The sequence below is a fragment of the Lycorma delicatula genome, chromosome 1, assembly GCF_047948215.1.
Source record: "Lycorma delicatula isolate Av1 chromosome 1, ASM4794821v1, whole genome shotgun sequence".
In the NCBI taxonomy this organism is placed as follows: domain Eukaryota; kingdom Metazoa; phylum Arthropoda; class Insecta; order Hemiptera; family Fulgoridae; genus Lycorma; species Lycorma delicatula.
In genome coordinates, this window is record NC_134455.1 from 287,188,901 (window position 1) to 287,209,708 (window position 20,808).

General features: G+C 32.7%; 2 protein-coding genes across 2 annotated transcripts in view; one reads left to right on the forward strand and one right to left on the reverse strand.

Annotated features, from left to right (window-relative positions):
- Positions 1 to 5,306: 5,306 nt before the first annotated feature.
- On the reverse strand, positions 5,307 to 6,983 carry LOC142317843 (zinc finger BED domain-containing protein 5-like). The gene is made up of 3 exons (XM_075354393.1): positions 6,230 to 6,983; positions 5,914 to 6,148; positions 5,307 to 5,703 (listed from the first exon to the last, which is right to left on the reverse strand). The coding sequence occupies exons 1-3, from the start codon at positions 6,981 to 6,983 to the stop codon at positions 5,307 to 5,309; spliced, it is 1,386 nt and encodes a 461-aa protein (XP_075210508.1).
- Positions 6,984 to 11,551: 4,568 nt separating this feature from the next.
- LOC142332529 (pancreatic triacylglycerol lipase-like) overlaps positions 11,552 to 20,808 on the forward strand; it is a 56,944-nt gene continuing 47,687 nt past the window's right edge. Inside the window, exon 1 of the mRNA XM_075378979.1 lies at positions 11,552 to 11,692. The gene's annotated coding sequence lies outside the window, so the exon portion shown is untranslated. The remainder of the gene's footprint in view (positions 11,693 to 20,808) is intronic.

The window sequence follows — 20,808 nt, forward strand, 5'->3', positions numbered from 1 at the left end:
CCCGTTATAATTTGATGGTTACAACTATGACAGATTGATGACTGCGCTGCTAGTAGAAGAGCGTGATTATGAATATGCCCGTATATGTGATTTTCAAAAACATCGTTTAATAAACTAACTGATGTTTTTATTTAGACTTATTTATAAATTCATTTAAAATTATTTTAATTTTTTTTAATCGTTTATATTGCAGTACAGAGTAGGACAGTGTAAAGTCTTAATAAAAATCTAGAACAGTATATGCATATGCATCACACTTAAATAAGAAAATCGATTTATTAATATTTATGACGAGTTACGTAACAGTTGAATCATAGTTCTATTAGTCTAAAGCAGAATACGAGTTTATTAAAACGGTTTTTTTACGTTAATCCTAGTAATATCTTTAGGGGCTTTTTTATTGCTGTTCCAGATTGTTTTTATTATTTTCAAGTTAATATATGAAAAGGATTCTCCACAGTTTCGTTAGTTATAGCGTTTGTGTATTCCCGTTGGATAAATTTGGACATTTTCCGTCTACTTTGAATCCAGCGATTAAGAATACTATGGACTCCAACAACTTTTCGTTACAGTAAAGCTACCGATGTATTCGTCAGTGCGATTAAATGCATACAGAAGAAAGCTGAGGGCGTATTTTCAGATAAAGAGGGGGAGTGAAGTTTCAATGTTCCAGATAAAAGCCTCACCCACCGGGTTGGTCTAGTGGGGAACTCGTTACCGCAAGTCAGCTGATTTCGTAGTCGAGAGTTTTAAGGTTCAAATCCTAGTAAAGGAAGTTATTTTTAAACGGATTTGAATACTAGATCGTAGATACAGGTGTTTCTTGGTGGTTGGGTTTCAATTAACCACACGAAATGGTCAACCTGAGACTGTACAAGACTACACTTCATTACGTTCATACATATCACTCTCATTCATCCTCGGAAGTAATACCTTACTGTGGTTCCGAAAGCTAAACAGAAAATGAAAGCCATCAAAGCTTCAAAAGAGAATTTTATCACCGGATAAACATAACTATGTTGAACAGTTTTAATTCAATAGTTGTCCGATGTCATCTTACTACCTTCTTACAGTCTCATTCCAAGGATTGATGGACATTTTTAAATGGTACACTTGTCTCATCTACATTCCTTTTATCTTTTTAAAACCCACCTATTATTTTAGTTGTTCCAGTTCAGTTTCTATAATTTTACCTTTAGTGTGCTTCATACACACGCTATTATGAGTGTAGGTTTTTGATAGAGGCTGTGATTACTTCTTTAGAGACAAACATCTAGAAATTGACAGAGAATCGAATTGTAAAAAATATCGGTGAAATGAACAAATGTAAATTTTATTTTTATTTTTTAACACAAAATTCTGGGCAGAACAGGGATTTAAGTTCCAAGAGACATGACTATTAAAATCACACCATCAATTTTGGAAATTAATAAATAAACGAATTAAGTGACGCAGAGAAAATAAACAGATCTATTTTCAAACTATCAGGAAATATAAATTAAATATCTGTGTAAGGATATTAAAATAAATATAAATTTCTGTATAAGGAAAACTAATAAGAAGAAAAACATGAATAGTAAATAAAGAACTTTCGCTTCCTCTGTACGTATTAAAATACAACCTAATTTATGTCAAGAGCAAGTTACTAAAAACCTTCAATGTTGTAGATCAAAATAAATAATGCACTTTATTGCCGGAGATGGTAAAGACTAATTCTGAAAAACAATAATTCTAAATAAACAATGTTAATGAAAAATAGTAATATGTATTTTCTTATATCTTGAAATTAATGAATGTTCATGGTTCTAAGAAAAAAATAAAGTATTAAGAAAACATTATAAACCTAACATAAGAACGTTTGTTAAATAATAAATAAAAATAAAAGCAATTTCTATCTGAATAAAACAAAACTAATTCCTCGACTTGAATATTAAATAGCCGCTTATTTCCCATGCAGAACAGAACAGAAGTGAAGAACAAGTTTGTGAAGGAGAGCAAGTTTGTTGCTACTCCTTTTCGCTGTTTTTTTGTATATTAGAGGAATTTTATTACGCACCTTGTATGTATGTGTTCATTCGCGTTCTTCTACTAGTGTAGAAAAATATCCAAGGAAATGCCTTGCATACAAATGCGTTCGTGTACGCTTGTAAACGTTTAAGTAATTTCAGCTTTTACGAGGGTTATTTTTTTTTCAAGGTCCGATCAGTCACGAAATTAAAACCACAGTGAAAATAAAAAATTGTTTATTTGTAACAACTACTTACATAGTTACGCTATTTCTCTACATAGTCGCCAATCCGATTTAGAGATTTGTCGTAGCGTGGTACCAACTTTCCAATACCCTCGCCATAGAACGGAGCCGCCTGTGTTTTCAGCCATGTATCTACGCTGGTCTGCAGCTCGAAGTCTGTGCCAAAATGTTGTCCTCCTAGCCAGCATTTCAGGAAACGAATCATTCAATACAGAAATTGTGAACCGACGATTTTGCTCGAATTGCCTCATCCACTCGCTCAACGAGATCATCGGTTGACACCCGCTTCCTTCCCTGACCGCCTACATCATGAACATCTGTACGTCCTGCTTTAAAGTTCCTACACCATTGTCGCACTTTGCTGTCACTGATTGAAGTTTCACCGTACACATTACTTATTCGTCGATGAATTTCAGCCGCGTTACACCCCTCAGCCTGAAGAAATCGAATTACCGCACGCACTTCACACTTGGCGGGAGATGCTATTGTTGTAGACATGTTTACGTGCTAGCTGCGTGTTCAGAACTAAACGAAGTGACGTGGCGTGATTGAAAGCCATACTAGAGACGCTGCACAACACATATGTGCAAAGGTTCATCCAATTTTTGCGTGGGTTTTTATTTCGCGACCGATCGGACCTTGAAAAAAAAATAATCCTCGTACTTTGAAATGGCTTTGTGGATTTGTCTTTTGGATGTAGACAATTGAAATGGGTTGTAAATGGATGTAGACATTTAAAATTGCACTATTTCAAAGAAATCTTACCTAGCGTTGTACGTAAGACCTAGGTAATTACTTATCTTATAATTACGTGTATTATCACAAAATATCTGCAAATTCAACAGAAATGCAGCCGAACTCCTCATTCCAAAAATTTTAAATCCTTCATGCAAATCAATTCATTCGATAGTTTTCTATTATGCATTAAATATAACACTACAATTCTAAAAATAGTCGTATTTTTTCAGAAAATAATATAAACTGGGCAATTTCTAAGAAAAAAAATTTAATTTATTAGTATAATTTTAAATAATACATCACGTTCAGCATATAAAGGAATACACCTCACTTTTACATTTATTTGCAATTTCCAAGTTAAGATTACATAAAAAATTATATATCGACAGGCCCTTAAAATCTTAAAAATCATTATGTCTTCTTTTTATGCCAGTAGTACCATTGTTATACGAATCTTTTTGCTATAAGTAATCTAATCGTAAAAAAGTTTCATTCGGTAAGTATTTTTACACCTCCGATTTACCAACGAAACTTTCATGGTGAGATATTTTTAAATACATGAAATTTTTTCATGTTTATTTAGGCTACAAATAATTCTCTATGTACTAATGATTAAAGTATAAAAACAAATTTTCAGTTATCATGCTCGATTTGCTCAATAAAAGTACGATCAGCTCCAAATTTTAAATTTGGTTTCTTTTTAGCAAGATGAACTACAAAAAAAAAAATGATTTTTGCTGAACCGATATGTTACAATCATTTATCCGATACCTTCCTTAATTAAGAAAAGGAAACTATACCATACCTTCCTTCTTTCATTTTACCACCGCTGCAAAAATATTGTGTAACCGGTGATAAAAGTGGTAAAGTGATAATAGTAACAATAATGATTAAACTAAACATGTGCAAATGTTTACGGACTAAGAGAAGTTAAAATGAATAACTAAAAAATAAATAATAACTGCCCAATATATCATTTATAGTCTTTACAGGACGCGTATGAGATGATAAAAATAAGAAGATCAAAATGGTCTTCTTTTCAAGACATTGAAAATACTTGAAAAGATCAAGAAATTTTTCAGCATTTTAAAAACATAATTAATACAGTATCGCAAAGTACAGTATCTGCAAATTCAACAGAAATAAATGCATTATGAAATAAATTGGCAGAAATAAATGCATTGATTTCTTTATTAAAAAACTGAAAATTAAGAAACAAATTCCGTTTTATATATATTATTAATAATGCAATTTCTTTTATGTGTTTTGTGTAATGATAGTTAACATTAACTATCATCATGAATCAACAAAAAGTATTTATTTCCTTAGTTAATTAAGAAATGAATTTGAACATTTACCAAAGAATAGGACAGAGGTTAAAAGAAAAGTCAGTCGCTAGCCCTAAAACATGTTTTGAAACATTAAAGATAGATAAAAATAGATTTGATACATGTAAATTTCTTATAAAAGAAATTTTATTTTGTAAGAGTAGAAGTTAAATTTTAATTCAATATATTTAAAAAGGTAAAGAAAATTGGCAAACATTAATCGTATGATTTGCATACTCAGTTACTTAAGTTACTTAGTTAAATTTTTAAAATTAATTAGCTAAAATTTCTTACTCGCACAGTATGAATTCAAATATTTTAGAACAATGGATCTAAAAGATTATTAAGACCACACAATTTTTTTTTTTTTTTAATTTTTATTATGTTTTCGTAAACTAATGAACTTTTTGTTTTTCATAAAAAATTATTTATAATTAAGGAATTTTAGAAAAATTATAATTAAGAATTTTTTTATTGCAAAAAGTATTTGTGTATTTATTTATATATATTTATAAAAAAAAACATAACGTTAAAAAATCTAATACGGTCTTCTCGATGCTACTATCTATACCAGTGGTTCTCAACCTTTTTTCTGCTGCGGCACATTTTAAACGATTTCGAAATTTGGCGGCACATAAAGAAAAAAATAAAAACTATTGTCTTATTACAACACACTGAATAAATATAGTTTATGACAAATTGTTAAATATGCAAATTAAACTAATACATACTACAAAATAACTAAACTTTATTACGTGATTAAATTAAAAGCTAATAATTAAAATATTTTTAATGCGAAATTTGAGCTTGATGTTTTTTGATAATTTCATTTATATTTGGTCGTAAAAATGACAATGCTACTCTCATATCGTCTTCTACATTTAACAATCTTGATCTTTTTTTAGTTTTAATGTTGGCTAATGCTGAAAATCCGAATTCACACAAATAAGATGTGGAAAATTGTAATAAAATGTATAAAGCTTTTTTGGCTAAGATTGGATACTCGCATCTGATGTTAATCCAAATGAATTAATTGATTCTTCTGAATGTTTTAAAATTAAATCTCGATTACTGGAAAGCAAAATAAGTTCTTCCTCTTCATTCAAAGTTAAGTCAAATACAGAAGTGTCCGTAATGAGAAATGGATTACGAACCCAATCAAATTTCTTAATATCTAATTTTGGGAAATAATGAACAATTCTCTCCTCTAACGCTGTCAAATGATCAAGAACAATTACTTTAATTGTTTTATAACTGTCTTTAGGGACTGACTCAAACTTTTCTAAATTGCCTTCTTGAGCTTTATTTTTCCATAAAGTTATTTGTTTTTTGAGTCCCACCAGCTTATCGGTTGAGTTTAAGATATTTTCATTAGGCCCTTGCATACTTGAATTGATGTTATTAAAAATAACAAAAATGTCTGATAAGTAAGCCAGTTTAGTGCACCATATTTTATCTTCCAACAGTTTTACAAATTCATGATTTTTATTTTGTTCAAAAAAAATTTTCATTTCATCTTTTAATTTCAGAACACGAGATAAAACTTTTCCTCTGGACAACCATCTTACTTCTGTATGGAGTAATAAAGATTCGTACTTGGCTTCCATTGCTTGGCATAATTCTTTAAATAATCTACTTTTTAATGGTCTAGATTTGATATAATTAACCATTTTTACACATTGTACCAGAGCTATTTTTAAATCTGATGGCAAAAATTTTGTTACAAGTGCTTCTCGATGCAAAAAACAATGGGTAACTAATATATTTTCATTTAATTCTTTAATATGTGCAACAAATCCTTTTATATGTCCAGTCATAGCTGGAGCACCATCTATGCAAATTCCAATACATGTCTTCCAAGAAACTTTAATTTCTTCTAAATATGAATTGATTACATTAAAAATATGTTTACCAGTTGTAAAATCAGATAACTCTCGACAACATAAAAATTGATTAATAATATCATTTTCGTGAATAAACCTAACAAATGCAATTAATTGAGAATTTCCTGTAATATCGGTTGTTTCATCTATTTGTATAGCAAAATTCGAATTTGCAAGAGTTTTTGCAGTATTCTGCTCAATATTTTCAGACAAGTCTTTTATCCTGCGATGTATTGTATCATTTGAAAGGGGTATTTTGGAAATTTCAATATCAGCAGATCCACCAATCATTGTTTTAACAATTTTACGACACGCAGGTAATATAATTTCTTCTGCCAAATTATGAGGCTTTAATTTTACTGCAATCAATTCAGCGATTTCATAAGAAGCGACTTGAGCCTTTTCAGACACACATAATTGTTTTTTTAAATTTTTTCCTTGCTTAAGTTTTGATGATAAATAACTTTCAAAGTAGCTTTTCTCTTTTGTTGAAAGCGAAGGATGGTTAGTCACCAAGTGACGTTGAAGTTTGCTAGGAACCATAGCACTGTTTGATAATTTAAAACCACATATTACACACTCGGGAACAACTATGTCATTTTCCATTGACGAGGTAAATCCAAATTTTAAAAAATCATCATTATATTTCCGAGGGACAACGTACTGTTTTGAGAAAGGTGTATATTTACTTGTTTCGGGGGTTGGTTCATTAACTTGGTCGTGAACGTCATCATTATCTCTATTTTCATCATTACACTTTTTTCTTTTTATCCATTTGTCCATTTTTAGAAGGGTCTGAAAAAATAAAAAAAAATATTGTCGAAAAATTAAAAAAAAATGGTTCAAATATAACATTTGAATTTATAATTATCAAAATTATGCAATAACTTGTAATTTATGAATATGGAAAATTTAACCTTTCTGAAATTGTATAACTTTCACTCAAATACAATTTTCCGTAAATAAAAATTAAATTTTATGTGAATAAATGCGGACACTGTATACGTGCAGCAATTCAGCACATAAGCTCGGGATTTTTTGAGAGATGTGTACACAGAGATTCAATCACAGTAGTATTTCGTAGAGTGCGATAAAAACAAAAAGTAAACGTTGTAAATCAATGGATATGTGTACTGCAAAGTTAATAAGTTTACAAATTTATAATTTGAAACTATATGCAAATTAATTAATAATAAACCGAATAATAACGTTTGCTAATTTTAACGAAATAAAAGGTGCAGTAACTACTATGCAACACCTTGTAAATTCCAACTATCACTAAAACAACACGTTTATACGCAGAAATGACAAGCGTGCGCCAACTGAAGACAATTCCTATTGCTATACATGCCACTTCATCACAATTCGGCACTAAGAAAAAACGCCTTGCAAAGTAAATAATAAGATAATTTTTTTTTGTGGATTTAAATATATATTCATGTTAAATATATTTTTATTTTTTTTTAATAATTTTTTAATATTAACATTATTATATATTTACAAAATTTGGCGGCACACAAAAGTGCCGCGGCACAGGGGTTGAGAATCACTGATCTATACTACAGTCTTATCGATACTACAGTCCATGAAAAATGAAAAAGTTATAACAGATAATTTAATTATGACTGATAATGAATTACATAATTGACTTCATTATGTACATCATCAGTGAGATGCCTTAACTGCCAACAAACTGTGAAGTACTGGTTTCACCAAGTTAGTATTAACTTGGGATCGATTTACTAGAATGAGTACGTCAAAGTCTTAAATCTAATACTAATTTTATTGTTTAAAATAGTTTTTAACAAATTAATTAAATTAAATAAATAATAAAAACGTGTACTATATGTTTTTTTAGAAAATTTAATGTTTTTAGACCCTTCGTTTCTAAAATACAATGCAGAATCCTGTCTCAGCTAACATACGTGGAGATTAAAATCTGTCTTAATTCAAAAGGAACGGGTTAACAATGGTAAACTGTATTACGCTACAGTTTATACAGAAAATCTAGTTCAGTTATTACTTTGAAGTTTGACATAATCACTGAAGTATATATATAATAAAGCCATTAAAAGTTTTAAATGAAATACAAGAATGTAAATAAACTACTTTTAAAAGAACTACTTAAAAAAAAAAAATTAGTTTTACAAAAGTAAAATGTAGAGTGGGGTTCCACGAAAGTTGGTTTTCAAACTTCTAGGCAATGTACAGTAAAACAAGTAGAGTAGGGATCAGTAAATTGATCTAAATATAAAATGTTTAATTCAGAATGACATGTAGAAGCTATATTTTCAAACATTCCAATTATTACATTTTGTGGTTGCTAAATGCTAAACATAAAACTAATAACAAATAATATTAATAAGATTAAGTTTTCAGAATATAAATTTTTGATTCTGTAAGTACGCTGACTATTACTAACAAAACTGACCTGTTAAAAATTATATGAATTGAAAAAAAAATTGTATTGTTCAAGTAAAATTAAATTTAAAGTCGGAAAACGATGTATGTTTCCGTATCTTGAAGTTGGTGACAAAATAATTAGAATTAGTGGTAGAAAAAAAATGGATGAAAGAAACGTATCTAAGAGAAAAATAGGGATGATTTTATTGGTTTGTTAACCTAACGTATTTTTATTTTTCTGTGAAAAACGTAGTTCGTAACGAGCATAATGTGTTGTAGACATGAGCATCCATAAATGGTAGTTCCCGAAACCTAAATACTTTTAGCTAGGTAAAATGGATTGAGATTTAGTTGTACGTTTAACTGTTTACTACACAGCAGAGAGGAGGGTTAGACAGTGAGATGTTGGCTGATCAGGTTTTCCTGTAAACAGTATCTTAAAGTGAAATAATTTTGTAATCAGCTTCTTGTATAGACACATTTGAAGCTTATGATGTGCGAAGACACTAGATTCCATTTGTTCATTGCATTCCAAAAATGACAAAACATTATTCAGCGAAAATATACTCCTTTTTTAAATTTTTATCGTTGCAGCTGTATGAAAACTAAATAAACAGCAAAAAAGTGGTAATATGCTTGCTGGTTTAAAAATCCGCCTAATTTCGTTCGTTAAAATGAAAACTGTTGCTACTTTCCCTGAATGCTGTTTGAAAAGTTAACTAAAAAATTTTCAAGTTATTTTATTGTTCGATTTTTACTAAGAAACTAGTTCTTTGATACAGCAGCGTGCATAGGATTTAAATCTGAATTAAGGTGAACCGATTCCGCATAAAATAGCCAATTTCTTCATGTATTTGTAGTTTTATTATTCTATTTTAATGACTGGCACATATAAACCTTTTTTTTAGAAATCGATATTCGAATAGAATACGGATAAAATTAAAATTTTTAAGAATAGAATTCTATTCGTTATAAAATAGAGCTGTATTATTAGAATAGCACAAGATGTATAAGATAATTTAAAGTAATGAGATTAACCTGAAAAAATTGATATGTTTAACTCAGCTTTTGTTAAAATTCTGATTAAAAAATTGAGATTTACTCTTTAGGTAACGATTAAATTAATTTGTTTTCATGACTAACTGTTCTAATTCTGAAAACCAAACCAATTAGAAATTTTGATACGGTGAAATAATTTTTGGAAGATAGAGGATTTTGAAGAATATGAAATATATCACTCATAAAAAAATTTCTCGTAAGAAATACTTTAATCCTCACCTATTTATTTTTCCCCAATTCTAAACATTTTGCTAATGTTTTACATACAATCAAAAGCGGGCTATTACAAAAGTAATAAGATCTATTCCTAAATACTTTATTTACGTAGATTTAAGTACTTATTAAAGTAAATTTATTTTATTAAATTTGACATTTTATTAAAATATAACACATATTGTGTGATAGAATAACGGAAACGACTCCACTAAGGTACAATCTTCTTGTTTTTAATGTCAGTCTTAATTTCATCACTTTGTATTGTACCTATTTGTTTGTTTGTCTCCCGGTTTAATAAAGATCTTAAAACAACTTCAGATTTTTGACAACTTCAAAACGATTTGAACTTTAAGAAAAATATGAACTTATTTTAATGAAATCCGAAAGTTCATCAAATGTTTTGTGTAGGATGTTTCTATACTTGGAACGTAAAGTATAAACAGATTTCTCTCTTAGAAAGAGTAGACTTTCTGAATAAAAGAGAAAAACCGATTTCTGCATAAAAGATGCAGGTAGAAGCATAAAATAAATTTACTGATCGTACTTTAATGCTATGAACAGTGAAAATACGAGGCTAACACTTAAATAAGTGATGAAAATTGAAATCTATAACTGAATAATTTGAAATAAGAAAATAGTCTCTATTTTATTTAAATTTTTTTATCGACTATAAACTTAAAATTTAAACAGAAATTGGAAAAAAATATTTACTCTACATAGAGATGGATTTGTTGTAACCGAAGAAAAAATTGGCTGTTTTGAAAATCCTTGAAGTCGTTGACCATTACCGACCATTACAATTCGTCTGACGGTGACGATGACCATTACCATTCGTCTACAAAGAGCTTTAGAAGTAATTATAACAGTGAACTATCTAACATAAAAAATTAAGTGTAAGAAAGAAACATAAACTATAGGCACGTTCCTATAGTGCAGACCAAATAATACCCTTAATCAGTCTTTTTATTCTCTACATGTGCGACATGAAATACAGAAAAACTTGTTTTTATTGAAATCGAAAATTTTTTCCATACCATACTATTTCGTCTAACTTCATTTGTTTTCTTACAAGTGAGAAAATGAAAATCAATCCCTCTCCAGCAATCAGTTCTTGTATCAATATATTTATTGTAATAATTAGTGAGAGTTGCAATATTGCAAGAGTTCCAATATCAAGACAATGGTAGTTCTGTTTACTTAAATTAAAGTGTTTAGTGAAAAATTTAGAAATTAAAGGGAAGGCAGAGGGAAAATGTTGCGTTATTAAAACTGATCATAAAAATTATTAAAAAGAAAATCATAAAATTGTCGATAATAAGTCTTAGGAAATAATTTTAAATCTATGTGAAATACGTTTTTAAAGGAAATAGCTAGTCATTATTTTGTTCTCACAAACTTTTAACCATACATGATTTCTCATCCATCACTTAGTTTCATTCTTACAATTCCAAAGGATTCTTAGCCTAATTATGGGAAACTTTTGACTTAATTTTATAAAAATACAATCTTAATTGTCTGAATTTATATTCATTTAATCAAAATAAAAAATTAAATGAAAAGATACGGTAAACAAAAAACAATATATATTTATTACCGGTTATTTATACTAGAATTTGAACTATAAACCAAAATTATTATTTTTTTATGCTGGGCCGTATGCTGTTGAGAGAGGATAATGACTAAACTATCAAGGTTAAGGTTTGACTTGGGCTGTAGTACAAGTTTTTCGTTTAGTTTCTAGTTAGACTACCGACACATCAGTTCAATAATATTGGTTTATTTATTATGTCAATTCTTCTTATTCATTAATCAAGGTAAATATAGTCAGAATAAGTTCATATAATTCAGTATTAAGAAACATAATTTATTTATTAGAAATATCAATTAAATAAATAATGATTAACCAAGACGTAAATCTCTAAGAATATTTTTTTTTTTTTTATATTTTATGTTAAAACAAAATATATATGTTTATTACCACTATGAAATTAAACGAATTAGATGTCTTCTCGCAAATGTATTTCACTTACATGCTTTTGGTTGCAATGATTTTCCGTAAAACAATTTTATTAAAATTCTAAAACATTTATTTTGAGTAGTTATTTATTAACTATCATTAAAAAAAAAAAGTATGAGATAAAATATTGATATCATAAATGTATGTTTGCATAAAAACTATTCGCTACTTAATATCAAAATTTAGTACAATGTTTTATCTATAATATTATTCTCATTAAGATTAATTATAAAATTCTAATTTATAATTCTGAATTCAAAATATCGATGTTTACTTCATGCAGAATTACAACACCTATAATTATATAAAAATTAAAACATTTTTTACGTGCTTCCAGGAATATCTAGAACATTAATTTTATGAATTTATCATTATCACAGAAACTAATGTTCGCGGAGGGAAATTTAAAAACATCCAAATTATAAATGATTCTATCCACATTTTTAAATATTTATTCGACCGGTTCAACTGTGTGAAATTAGTGTAGGTTTAATTATAATTATATTTTTGAGCCCCTTCCATAAGAGTTTTGTTTCTATAGATAACTTATTCATACACTTCAAAGAGTTATTCTTTTCTCCTTTTCTTTACTGATGGCACTACAGTCCATTGTGATCTTTAATCACCTCCACAGCTAGCCTCTAGGTTCCTCTATAGTCATCGTCTTCTCCATCTTCTGTATCTCATCAACACTAGATCATCACTTTTTAAGAGCTACTTTAAAAACTGATGATAATTAAAGAAAATGATGTTTTATGTTCATTTGAGTAAATATGTAACTCAGTTTGCCTTCAATTTTAGGGAAATATTATTATACGAGGGTGGATATATTCTACCCTAAAGTCAATTATGTCTTAATTTTAGTATTCCATTTTTTTTTTCAAATCTTTCTCTTCGACATTTTTTATTCACGACTGAAGGTAGAATGCGCGTACTACAACAAAGATATGAAATTATTAAAATGGCAGTCGAAAAAATTATGGCGTTATAGATAAAAACCCATTTGATTACGGAAACCCTAATCAACTGAAGTTGATTATTTAAATTATTGACAAAAAAAAAACAGGAAATAAGAACTATTCCAAAAATTGTATTTTTCAATATAGACTGCATTGGTATTGTGTTTACTCACTTTCAGTCGTCTCACTTCCGGGGGTTGCCTAATATTACAAGTCGGAAACTATAACCAATAATTATTAATAATATTCAGCTAGTAGCGACCGATAAATAATTATTAAAAACTAAAGTCAAAGTTATAATGTAAGTTAAGAGAACTGATACTGTGAATCCCTAGTCAAATAATGCTTTCACCACACCTACATTCAAACAACATTTAAAAATGTTAGCTAAATTAACTAGTAACTTGAAATAACTAAGGGATAATAATCTTTAAGCGGCTTGATTGGATAGCAAGTACTCAAACTGATAATTCCAGCCGCTTGGCTCTCTGTAGTAAGTGTACGCACACCTTTATTATCATTAATATTTGACGTGGTAGGATCTACCTAGGCAGAGAGCAAAGATATCTATTAATAATTTATCGATTCCAGTTAAACATCGCAGACTCATCGAGTTTGAGGTTCCACCACGATATGGCTTTAAACCCACCGAGAACATAGCAATCTAACATCAAGTGATGGCTCGAATTGACTAGTTAATTTATCATTAGAACAATATGCATCAACTCTCAACATCAAATTTCTTTAACCGTTGATTAAGATGTCCATGGTTGGACAAGGTCTGACCTATGAATCTATGACTCCCATATAAATTTTAGATGCATACTATTCTCCCAAGCCCGGCATGAATTCATTTTTGCTTAGCTGTAATGCTCTACTCATTCTTCCAATCTTTCAGGAAGAGAACATGAACCCTCTTTTTTGTGATAGTATAGGACAACGCAGAGAAATTTGGAACTGTAGTTCCAAATATCCTCGGCAAACATTTTAACTACCATGAGAAGCTTAGCATATAACCCAACTCCTGTCCCTTTTACTATTTTCAATAGTTCGCCTGTTCTTTATTCAATCCATTTTGCGTGAAATAATTTTTTATGAAGCTTTCGAATAAAAAGAATGGAAGTCATATAACATATATATCTGTATACGATGGAGAAATGATCACCTCAAAGGAAGCGGCAAAATACTTGGGAGTGTGGCTCCATAGGTCAAGGGGTTTCTCACTTCATGTGCAGCAAGTGGCCAGGATGGCGGAAAAAATGTCCTCGGCATTGCTGATGTTTACGGCCAATGCCGGGGGTCCTAAGACAATCAAGCACAGAATGCTGGCGTCTACCGTGGTATCGATGATTTTGTATGCGGCACCGGTATGGTGGGAGGCCGGTATGGTGGGAGTGGTGAGAAATGCCCGGAGGTTGAATGGCATATATAGGAGGGTGGCGATAAGAGTTGGGTGGCTCTGCCAGACGGTATCATTGGATGCCTCACTGGTGGTGGTTGATATGCCGCCGTTGAACCTGCTGGCCAAAGAAAGAAGAAATAGAGCCACAAATGGTAGAGAGGAGGCGAGGGGCCGCTTGCTGGCTGACTGGCAGGAGAGGTGGCAGAGTCCAAAGGAGGGGCACTGGACCTACACCTTGATCCCAGAGGTGGCTGCCTGGGTTAATAGACTGCATGGAGGGGTCGACTTCTGGACGCCTCGGTGGTTGTCGGGTCCTGGGTCGTTCGGAGTCTACGTCTACAGGATCGGAAAGAGGCGCACAGAACTGTGCCAATATTGTGATGAAGTGGATACGGTGGAGCACACCTTCTTTGTGTGCCCCAGATGGAGACAGGAGAATACCACGTGACGATTTGAACTCGCCGGGGGAAGTCATGCGGTTGATGCTCTCTTCCGGTGAGGGATGGACTGTGTATGCTCGGTGGTTTAAAAGGGTGCTACAACAGAAACTGATAGAGGTAGACCGCGAGGCGAACAACGGAGATGTCGGTTGGGGGCAGCGATGGGCGCCAGCCTTCGGGTCGGGTGGCGGGGGTGCCTCGCATTGTCGTCACCAATGGCTCCCGCGGGATTCGTTCCTTTGTCTGAGAGGCCGACATAGCTGTGGTGTATGTATTCTGACCTGTATATATTATTGATTGTAAATGGTGTCTGAATGTGTTATGTGTGTGTGTATATATATATATATATATATATATATATATATATATATATATATATATATATATATATATATATTTGTATATAGGGTGTAAATGAGAGGTGTAAATATTTGTATGAATATGAGGTGTGCCCGTGGTTCTGAGGTTATTTCATCGTCGGCAATTCCAGCATCACGTTACGTGAGGGAGTGGTTTTTTAGTGGATCCCACTGCAGTAGGTGGTGAACCACACACTCCCAGTATGTACGGGCTACTGGGCGTTTGGTTGAGGCAAATTTTCTCACTTCAAACGTAAAACAAAAAAAAGATACGTTAACTTTAGGTTCAGAAAAAATAAATAAATTTCTACATCGTACAATGTAGAAATATAACGCCTGCTGAGTAATAAAGTTCTTTCAACGTAATGCAACGTAAACCTTCGAGTGCGTGTAATTTTATGATTTATAATTAATTTTTTTTTATTGAATATTTTGAACTAAAAGAAAGTCTTGTCATTAAAATAAATTAAAACAAACAAAGCAATTTTCAATTTTATGGTTTTACCTCCAAAATATAAAAATATATTATTGGGTAAGGTCTTTTACAGAGGTGAGGTGTAAAATACGAAATAGTGATTCCAAAGCAGAATACATAATACATTTTTATTAAATGAGACAAAAAAAAAGAAGAAAAAAAATTAAAATGAATTTTTGTTTAGCTATTCTTACAAATTGGTGTCAAAGTAATAAATTTTACCACAATCAACTATTCATTGATGGATGTAACTACACATCAGTTTTTATCTTAAAAATATTATTTTTACCATATAAATAAACACGATTCGATTAAAAAAACCATTTGAAAAATCTAATCTGATTAATAAAAGGTTAAAGTGCGTGAACTATAGACATCGACAAAAAAAAGAGTAAAATATAATAAAATATTGCGAAGCGACCTTAGTTGGAAAACAAATCGATTGTTATACTTCGTCATGATTGTCATTAAACCATAGAACAAAAATTCATGTTTATAATTAGCCTCAGTTAAAGAATGCAGGAGTTAAAACTACGGCATCATACTGAATCATTTAAATATATAAAGAAGAAAATTAATCATTCCATTTCTTAACATGTAGCTGCTGAAAGTTCAGACGTTTTTAATAACTTTCGAAGTTTAATTCGGTTTTAATCCTTTTTCAAAATGAGATTTTATAGTATGTCAAAACTTACATGGTTTTATTTCTTCCGGTAATTTTAATATTAGTTCTTTCAACTTTTTGTATTTCAGTATATACAATAAGTAAAAATTGTTAATTTAAGCACTTTAATACGTCTAAATTAACTCCTTCTGTCTCAGTTTAAGAGGACTGTGCAATTAACTAAGATAATGTGTAAATAATTAATCTTATCGTATTAATTTTTTAGAAATGATTTAATATAAGCATAATATTAGGACTACGTTTTTGATCCTTCACTGGCTTTGGCTTTTTATATATTTGAATGCTGAAATTGATAATCACATTTTTATGTGCAACTATCATATGTATATGTGCGTAAGTAATTTGCAATCTTGGAATCACCACAAATGGAATTTTTTGGTAATGGTTATTTAAAAAAAAAAATAAAAAATACTGTTTTTCTGAGGTTGATCTTGAGCCTCCCATATCAAAACCCTCTTTTTTAAATACACATATTACGTGTATACTAGGGTAGGATGATTGCCTCCTCGAAGTCAGCAGCTAATGATGTTAAGAGGTTGTATATTATTTACTGTCTAATGCCCACTGATTCGTTGTTGAGGTGCCTGAGATAGGATAAGAATTTCTCCATTATTTAAAAAAAAATTTTAATTATTTAAAAACATTTTCAGTCTTCTTTTGTACAATGTACATTGTACATATTATTCAGGATTATCTGTTAAATAGTGTTAATTTTACAGTTTTAAATACACCAAAAGAAGGTCAGGTAATTCTTATTGTCTCGTTTTATGGTTTTTTGTATGTATTATTTATTTGCCCATTAGTATTTTTTTTCTTCACTACTTTTTTCGTATACAGAGTGTTTCAAAATGAATATCGAGGTTTTAAAGCTTTGTAATATTTGTCAAGTTCACGTACAGTGATTAATTAATATACACGAAATGAAAGAGCAACTCAACAGTTTTAGCTGTCCGCAAGCCCATAAATTATTTCTTGTACCTTCCGCTTGAAAGCGCTAATAGCAAAGACGGCGACCCCCAAGAGAAAGCGTTCTGTGTTTTGCAGTTTGCAAAGTGTGAATCTCTAATTACCGTTCAACGTGCGTTCGTTTGAAGTTCCGTTGTGATCCCCCGAGTGATAATACGATTCGTAGATGGTATAAAAGACTTGAAATCACTGGCTGAATTTGTAAAGGGAAAACAGGACGACCGAGTGTATCCGAAGACAATGTTGAACGTGTAAAAGTCTTTTGTGCGAAGTCCGGGAAATTCGTTAGGAAGGCTAGCCAAAAATTACCAATTCCAGTGATGTCTATGTGGAGGTTTTTAAGGAAACCCTTACAACTGTGTCCTTATCGTTTATAGCTGTTACAAGCTCTATACAGATTATGGTTTGAGTGCTAGTTTTGCAAATGAAATGATGCGCCGTAACGATGAAGACTTTCTTTATGGTGTTGTATACAGTGATGAATCAACATTTCATGTTAATGCAAAAGTGAACTCCCATAATGTGCGTATCTGGTGATCAGAATATCCTCACGAAATATTGCAGTGTGTATAAGACTTGCCAAAACTTAATGTTTTTTGTGCTGTATCCCGACGGAAAGTTTATGGTCCGTTCTTTTTCACGGAAGAAACTGTGTCTGGAATCAACTATCTTGATATGCTACAACTATGGCTCTTTTCTCAATTGTAATACGAACAACAGAACTTTATTTGGCAACAAGATGGTGCGCCTCCTCACAAACAAAACGCTGTACGTGATTGGTTGTATGAAATTCTTCCCGATTGCTGGATTGATCACCGAGCACCGGGTGACAGGGGTTGTTTGCTGTGGCCCTCACGTTCGCCCGATCTGACACCGTACGATATTTTTCTTTGGGAGTTTATAAAGGATCAAGTGCATTTGCCACCGTTACCAGCTGTTAAACCAGCTTTACCAGTTGTTTATCAGCTTTTAAAGCAGGTCAAGAGTAGCATAAGTTTAAACCCCCGATATTCATTTTGAAACACACGGTATTTATTAAGTTAATTAATTTTTTGATTAACTACTCCCTCAGCATCTACTGATGGGGGTAAGTTATGCTGATCTTTTAAAGTAGGTAAAGGGTAGCATAGGCGAAGATATCTTGTCAGTCAGGAAAGGACGCGCTGACACCATAAAAATTACAGTGAGGGAGCCCTCAAATAAAAGAGAGGACATTGTGAAACGACTTGGGTCCCAAGTACATGAACACACCCATAGTTCACGAAGGGCGATTTTCCATGTAAAAGGACTTGACGTTGATGCGACAGATGAAGAAATAAAAACTGCAGTCGATAGAAAAATTGGAAATGACGCTTCGGTTCGGGTGGCGTCATTTACAGCAGCTCACGGAGAGATGCAAAGAGTGACGGTCTTTCTTCCAGCTAGCTGCGCTAAGATACTGGCTAGTAAAGAGCGAATACGGATTGGATGGCACGCCTGCAGGGTTTAACAACGGACGGACGAGGTTAAATGCTACAGGTGCTGGAACTTCGAGCATCGAGCGACGGAATGTTCTGGGCCGAACTGTTTTAGACACTATTATAATTGGTTAGCTAAAAGGAAAAAAGCGACAACATGAGACTGTAGTACAATCCCAGAAAGAAAGGTTATTGGTGGCCTAGCGAAATTGCAGACCTGCGGAGAGCTACACAAATGGCTCGACGTAAATTTCAGAGATTGAGAAGGCGTAGACCGGAAGCAACGGAAGAACTTTTGGTTAACTGGCATTTCTCCCGCCACCACCCCATTCGGTCGCCCTAGAGCATATGACGAAATGTCCGTGTCAAAAACTGGTACTGTGCCTCAAAAACAGTTTAGCGACCAATAATCTAATAGCTCCTAGTGAGCTTACCTAACAGCGTGAGCGGACTAAGCGAGGTGCCATACACCAACTGCTTACGTGTCTCAACCGCTCACTTGTCATACAATAAAACTAAACCGGGGAGGCGCACCCCTTGTTATTATATTAAAAAGACAGTAATTTCCTGTCACGCCTCGGTCGCTGAATAGCAGCTAGTACCGCTAGTAACTGTTTTGTCTGAAAAATTTTTCTGGAGCGAAATTACTGAAGTAGATGTTCCTCGGGGCATCTGCATCGGTGGCATCTCACGAGACCGGACTGAGCACTGTGGAATGTGATCAGTTTGAAGGCAAGAAGATGTCCTCCCTTAAAGCCACAACTGGCAAGGAGCGGAGGGGGTGGTGTAGCGACCAGACACGCTACGAGGCGGGATCTTCTCCCCTTCGTGGGGGGGGGGGATCGAGATGGACAAGCTCAGACTTATCGGCCTATATATCTGTTGCGAACACTCGGCAAATTGCATGAGCGACTCCTTGCAGAGAGTATCTGGATGGAGATACAGACAACTGGCAACCTTTCGCCAGCACAATTTAATTTTTTTTTGTTTGTGGAAAATCCACGGTAGATGCATTAGGCCGTGTGAAGACCTGGATAGATTCGTGTAGGGCCGGCATATGGAGGACCCGGAAGATTCCTTTACTAGTCCTCCTTGACATACGCAATGCGTTTAATAGTATACCATGGGCGGCTATTACGGAGATCAGCTCTTATCTCAGAGCGTGGTAAATAGCTACTTCCATGAAAGAGATATGCTGATGAAAACTGAAGAAGGTGAAGTTCTTTGTGCAGGGGGTGTGCCCCAATGCTCCGTACTAAGCCCATTATTATGAAATATCTGGAATATCAAATTTGAGACGGGGTTCTGCGGCTTGGTTTCCCAGGCAACGTGACGCTGATAGGTTATGCCGATGATTTGGCTTTGTTAGTCTCTGGGCAGACAGAGAAAGAGGTGGAATGAGCAGCCAATTTGGTCATCAGAAGAATCAACACTTGGCTTCAAGACAAAGGACTACAGCTATCTCCTCTTAAGACTCAAGTTGTGGCAGGGATGGGCTGAAGAAAAATAAGACAAATTAGTGTCAGCGTAGATGGAATACAAGTTGGTATGATGCCACAAGTTAAATATCTAGGTTTACACAGAACGGCTTATTTAGTAAACATCTTCAGGAAGTTGTCAACAAATCTGGGAAAACCATTAATTCTCCAAGTCGCTTAATGAGCTCCAGATAGGAACACGGTCTGATAAACGCCGGTTATTGATGGCAGCCGCCACAGTGGTGAAATTGTACGCAGCACCTATATGGTACGACGCCCTGGAGAAGAAAAGAAATGAGAAGACTGACTTCACTGCAGCGCCGCACATCGATAAAGATTTCTGCGGCCTATGGAACGGTGTCGGCTGTGGCGATGAAGGTTTTGGCGGGAGTACCTCCTATTCGGTTGATAGCCTTGCATAGAAATCGAAGATATGGAGGAATATCCAAGACGGATGACAAGAAACTATTATATCAGGAGTGGCAGGTGAGACTGACGATAATTGTTTAACGACGAATGGTCGTCTTAGTTGTACATGTTTAGTAAAATTTTCTGTAAGCAGTTTTTGAGCGTTTTTAATTTTTTTTTTCAGAGACAAAATTTACTATTTTCTGATAATTTTGTGGAATTTGATTTCAGGCTTTCAGGTGCTGAGGATCTCCAATATAATATTTTATTTAAAAGTAAAATTA